The 6,259-nt window shown below is 53.0% G+C and overlaps 1 protein-coding gene across 1 annotated transcript; it reads left to right on the top strand.

The window, feature by feature from the left end:
- The first annotated feature begins 1,880 nt into the window (after nucleotides 1-1,880).
- LOC135579976 (olfactory receptor 14I1-like) lies at nucleotides 1,881-2,941 on the top strand. The gene has a single exon (XM_065070024.1). It carries the CDS (start codon nucleotides 2,006-2,008, stop codon nucleotides 2,939-2,941), a length of 936 nt encoding a protein of 311 aa, XP_064926096.1. The 5' UTR covers nucleotides 1,881-2,005.
- Nucleotides 2,942-6,259: the final 3,318 nt, after the last annotated feature.

The raw sequence follows: 6,259 nt of genomic DNA, 5'->3' as shown, positions 1-6,259 counted from the left end.
GCAGCAAACCCACCAGAGGGGTCATTAAAGTGCCTTGTGCTGTTCCTGTGCTGCTGAGCTGGGCTGGGCTCCTGGCACAGAGGGAGCTCATGGCAGCGGCAGCGCTGCAGAGAGACAGCTCTGCCCAGGAGCAGCTCCTCTGCACACGCAGCAGGGATGAGGGCTCTGCCTGGAGCTGCTGAGGAGGGAGGAGTGAGGAAGTGGCTCAGGACTGGGATCGTGACCGAGAGTTCACTGGAGGAGACATCTCTGCAGCCCTTGACATGGTAAGTCTCTGGGTGCAGGGGAATTCAGCTGTAGCTCCTGGAGTCATCTCCTAGAACTGGAACAACCACAGCTTGTGGCATCTGTAAGGAAGGGGCTCCTGTCAGGCCATTTTGAACAGTTATGAAGCCGTTTGTGCAGCCAGGGGTGCCCAGGGCTGTCCTGCAGAGCAGGGTCCCTGCACCCCAGGGCTGTGCCGGGACAGGGACTCTGCCACCTGCCAGGGTCAGCGCTCAGCCTGCCCGGGGAGATCCCCACGGTGCTGTGGGGAGAAGCTGTGGGTGCAAGGAGCAACGTCTGGTAGGTCAGGGTCCTGCTGCTGAGAGGGTGCTGCCTGGGTCAGGGCTGCTCACAGCTTCAGATCGCTAAAGGAGCAAGGCAGGGGCTACCTGAAAGGGAAGGATCCTGTTCTTTCAGTCTGCTACTCTGAGTTTTCTGCGTGGGCAATTGGACATAGAAATCAATGTCTCAGTTAATGGGAGGCACTGAAATTCCAAATCTGTTCCTCTTAGCAGTGAATAGATCTGTGAGCATCAAAAATCAACACACCGTGGCTTACAGACATTGTCAGAATGACTTTTCCAGCCTCATCAGGGCTGGTCTGATGTTCCCATCAGAGCTGCCACACACCGAGCTGTCCCTGGGCAGTGCCGGCTGCTGGGAGGGGTCTGCAGGGCAGAGCTGAGCACACAGCGGGTGGGATGGGGTCTGTGGCACTGACAGCAGGAGACCTGGGCACACAGACACAGCTGCAGGCAGGGACAGCTCCAGGCAGCAGAGCAGGGGGTGTTCAGGAGCTCTTTCGGTCCTTGTCTGCAGATGATGCTGGGTGTTGTGTGCTGGGCAATGATCTGACTGTCCCTTTAGGACATGTCGCTTTCAGGAGCCTGACTCTGCTCTGCCCGTCCTGCTGGGCTCACGAGCTGCCCCCAGAAAGGCTCAGGTCTGCTGTAGGATCCCAGCAGTGCTGAGCCTTTCCTTGGGGTCCGCACTGTCCTCTCAGAGTCCTTTGCTTCACTCGGTGAGAGGTCGGGTCCTGCTCTCTCCATCACATCTCCGCCAGTGGACTGGAACAGAGAACAGTTTGCATTTCTGCCCTTCAAACAATGCTCCCCCGCTCCCATATGAGTCCAAATATTTGGGGTTTTTTAAGGAGTAATTTGTGTGTGAAGTCATCTTCAAAGTAGCACAAGCAAAGGCACAGGAGCGATGACAAGAAGACTGATGGACTCTTCTGCTGTCCTGACTCTGCACTGAGCCACAGAGAGATGAGCCCTTTCGCCTGTCCTCTCTCAAGACTCTTCACATTTTACCTCATAAAGATGGAGATTTTGACCCCTACAAAAACCCAGTCACAGGATGTGATGGTTAAAAATTAAAAGCACAGACAAAATCATTACAAAGACATGTTAAAACACGGCTCTGCTTGCTGTGCTTTTCAGTGTCAAGAGTGTAGATACTGAACTTTTCCATTAACAATGCATAAAATTGGACAGTGCTTGTGAACGTTGGAGCTGCCACAACCCAGCTCCCGTGTCCCCACTGCAGCAGAGCAGAGCTGGCTGCTTGGCAGCACACGGGCAGAGGTTCTGCTGCTCACAGCACACTCAGCCAGCACAGACCAGAGAAAGGAAACGCATTTCAGTTGGGGTGATGTTAATGAAAAAGAGAGTAGTTTTGCTCCGTGGAGTCTGTCCTAATATTAAGTTGTTGTTTCCTTTTTTGAACAGAGAAACAGCCAATGTCCAACAGCAGCTCCATCACCCAGTTCCTCCTCTTGCCATTCACAGACACACGGGAGCTGCAGCTCTTGCACTTCTGGCTCTTCCTGGGCATCTACCCGGCTGCCCTCCTGGGCAACGGCCTCATCATCACCACCATAGCCTGTGACCAGCACCTCCACACTCCCATGTACTTCTTCCTCCTCAACCTCTCCCTCCTTGACCTGGGCTCCATCTCCACCATTGTCCCCAAATCCATGGCCAATTCCCTTTGGGACACCAGGACTATCTCCTATCGAGGATGTGCTACACAGCTCTTTTTTTTTCTCTCCTTGATCTCTGTTGAGTATTCCCTTCTCACCATCATGGCCTATGACCGCTACGTTGCCATCTGCAAACCCCTGCACTACGGGACCCTCCTGGGCAGCAGAGCTTGTGTGCACATGGCAGCAGCTGCCTGGGCCAGTGGCTTTCTCAACACTTTTCTACACACGGTCAACACATTTTCACTGCCACTCTGCAAGGGCAATGCTGTGGACCAGTTCTTCTGTGAAATTCCTCATATCCTCAAGCTCTCCTGCTCAGACTCCTACCTCAGCGAAGTGTGGCTTCTTGTTGTTAGCTCCTGTTTAGTCTTTGGGTGTTTTGTGTTCATTGTGGTGTCCTATGTGCAGATCTTCAGGGCCGTGCTGAGGATCCCCTCTGAGCAGGGACGGCACAAAGCCTTTTCCACGTGCCTCCCTCACCTGGCTGTGGTCTCCCTGTTTGTCAGCACTGGTATTTTTGCTCACCTGAAGCCCCCTTCCATCTTCTCCCCAAACCTAGATTGGGTGGTGTCCGTTCTGTACTCGGTGGTGCCTCCAGCAGTGAACCCCCTCATTTACAGTATGAGGAACAAAGAGATCAAGGATTCCCTGAGGAAATTATTTGACCAAGGACTACTGCAGTATCAATAAGCAGTCTATCATCCTCAGGAGAAAGCTTGGAGGCTTTTTTTAACATATATGTCTTGGTTTTCTTTTTGTTTAATATACTTCAAATCATATTCCCACTGAAATAATATTATTTATTGCCCTCTACCAGTGTTTTGTGGTGTAAAGTCCTCATATACAAATGGAGCATTGCTCCCAGTGCAGGTAAACACAGCAAAGAAACCAGCAGGAAATTATTTGTCTGTGTCTCATCTTGTACATGTCCTCTGGAGCTGGGGGTTCAGTCCTGGCACACAGGAGGGGTCAAGGAGCCAAGAGCCCAGCTGCCATGAGGAGGATCAGGCACTTGTGGACCTCAGGGCTGCTCCTCACCGCCTCACTGGACAGATCCTTTCTGCCACTTTTGCATTGGGCTCCCTGGAGCCATGGTCGTGGACAAGAGCAGTTCATGGTCTTTTCAGAGCAGCGGGGCCAGCTCAGGGCCCTGAGGAGAGCCCAGAGTGGGAACCAAGGCTGCCTGGCCAGCCCAGCCTGGACACAGTCACCCAGGGAAAAGGACCTCCCTGGAGAAGAGCAAGGGAGCATTGCTGTGCATGCAGGGAGGAATCCAGGAGGAAGAGAAACCCCCTTCTGCAGACGCTCATTTGGGGCCGGCTGCTCTGCTGCTGGAGCAGCACTCCTGTTCTGTCCTGGGGAGAGGGGCTGGCACTGAGGGGCACAGGCCGTCTGTGCTGGGACTCTACTGGAGCTGACACCAGCAGTCCTGGGTTTGCACTGGTCTCCATGTCCTCGTGCCATGTCCAGCTCCAGCCAGACTGGGAAGGTTCCCAGGACATTTGTCTCTCCCGCTGCCATTTACAGCACTGACCACTCCCCCAAGTTCACGTGTGAGGTTTGCTCTCTGTCCATCTTCTTCCTGCTGTGGGACTCGGTGCCTGTGTCAGGGAACAGCCAGCCCTGCCCGGCCTCCCTTCTTGCCCAGAGGTTGGCAGAGCCAGAGCAGGGCTGTAGCAGCCCCTGCATGGGACACGGCTGGGGCCGGAGGGACGTCATTGCAGTCTGCACCTTCCTCATGGGGGGCAGTGGAGGGGGGATGCGCTGATCTCTTCTTCCTGATGACCTGTGATAGGACATGTAAATGGAGTGAAACTGCATCGGGGGAATTTCAGATTGGACATTAGGAAAAGGTTCTTCACTGAGAGGGTGGTCAGTCACTGGAACCGGCTCCTCAGGGAAGTGGTCATGACACCACATCTGTCAGAGTTCAAGGAGCATCTGGCAGATGCTCTTATGGTTTAGTTTAGGTAGACCTGTGAGGAGCAGAGACTTGGATTCAATGATCCTTATGGGTCATTTTCAACTCAAGTTATTCTATGATTTTCAAACTCCAGATTAGTCCTTCCCTGACTGATTTGTGTGTGTGTGTGAGTGAGTTTGTCTGTGTGTGTGTCTGTTTGTCTGTCTCTGGGGTACTGGGGAGATGAGGTGACCCAAGGTCAACTTCTGAATAGATTCCAAATCTAAGACCTGCTCTTGGAGGGTTCTAAACCTTAGGATCGTTTCAGTTGGAAGAGGCCCTCAGGATCACCAAGTGCAACCATAACCTAATCTAACTCTGGTACTAAACCATGTCCCTAATAACCTTGTCTAAATGCCTTTTAAACCCCTCCAGGGATGGTGATTCTACCACTGCGCTGGGCAGCCTGTTCCAACGCCTGACAACCATTTCTGAGAAGAATATTTTTCTAATATGCAATCTAAATCTCAGTCCCCGGGGTCAGCTGATTGGCGCCAGCTCAGCTGGAGTTGTTTCAGCGGATCCTGAGGTACAGGGGGTTTTGCGGTTCCCCGGATCCCAATTTTGCGACCTGGAAGCCCCCGGCAGCCCTTGCAAGAGTGGCTGACGTGGCGTGGTGTTACCACGGTGTTGGCGATCACACCCCGACCCCTGGCCTTGAAAAAGCCTCCGAGAGGGTAGCGACTGTCACTGCTCAGCAGGCACTGGGAGGGGGGCAACCAGCTTGTCAAGTGGGTGAGTACCACCCACACTTTGCTGCAGCAGCAGGTGTGTTAGCTCGTGTAGTAGGGTGCAGAGGGTGTCACTCCTTGCTTGGTAGACCCTCTCACCTATTGCCAGTGTCCCAGAGCACTGCTGACCATGGTCTCCAGAAAGAGAGCTCTGCTCAGCATGATCGCAAATCTTAGGGAGAAGGTCCAGACACCGAGGTCCATCAGGGAGTGTGAAAAGGAGATTAACTGGTGGAGTAACTCCCTGATGTACCAGTCAGAAAGGTCCCAGGGGGATACCCTCCAAAAGGTGATGGACCCCCTGCCCTGTCAGGCAGAGGGGAAAGACCCGAGACAGCCCCTGCCCTGTCGCTGTTGGGCTGAGGTAGGGGACCAAAAAGATGATGAGGGTTGGAAGCGAGTTCCAGTTCAGCGTCATGGGCAACCCCCACTCCTTACCTGCTTTGCTTCCTCAGGTGCCCCTCCGTAATAAGTTTGAGGCCCTGGAGCTTGAAGAAGAGGTAGGTGAGGATGTGGTGCAAGGCCCACCTACAAGGCCACATAGAAAGAGGCAGTTGACCCCACACCTCAAGACTGACTCTGATAAGAAAGAAAGAAGGGTAATTGTAGTAGGTAATTCCCTTCTGAGAGGGACAGAGCGCCCAACATGCAGAGTTGACCCTCATCAAAGGGAAGTTTGTAGTCTACCTGCAGCCCAGATCAAGGATATCACCAAGGCACTCCCAACCTGGTGCACTCAACAGTGAACTGGCTGAAGAGAAGAAGCCAGAGAGTGGTGGTCAATGGTACCTGGGGTGGATTAGAAGTGGGGTGGTCAGTAGGTCAGAGAGGTTCTCCTGCCTCTCTACTCTGCCCTGGGAAGACCACACCTGGAATATTGTGTTCAGGGAGCAGAGCCCTCCCGGGCTCTTTTTAGCTGCCTTGACTTACCTGGGGTTTTTTTGGACTTCAAACGAAAGCAGAGAGGAGCTGAGTGCACAAGTTACTGTGCACACCAATGAAAGAGGTAAGAACTGAACCAGAGTGTCCAGATCTCCTCAACCCAGCACTAACATCCGCTGCATGAACATTTTGATCCACAAGGGTTAGTACCAGTTCTCTCAGGAGCTCTGCTGGTGCAGAGACTGTTGGAACTTGCAGCTGTGAACAGGAGGAAGCACATGAAAGCAAGAACATCGCTTTGAGCTACAAAACCAAGACTGGGCTGTGTTGCCACAGGTGAACTGATCTGATCTGCTGGGCTGTGCATTTAGATTTTCTGTGTAATAATGAAGTGATCTAGAATATGCTGAGGCAGATACAGGCTTTAATAAT

Source organism: Columba livia, chromosome 7 (assembly GCF_036013475.1).
Source record: "Columba livia isolate bColLiv1 breed racing homer chromosome 7, bColLiv1.pat.W.v2, whole genome shotgun sequence".
Lineage (NCBI taxonomy): Eukaryota > Metazoa > Chordata > Aves > Columbiformes > Columbidae > Columba > Columba livia.
Note: the sequence above shows the minus strand (reverse complement) of the source record. Positions and strands in the feature narration are given on the sequence as shown.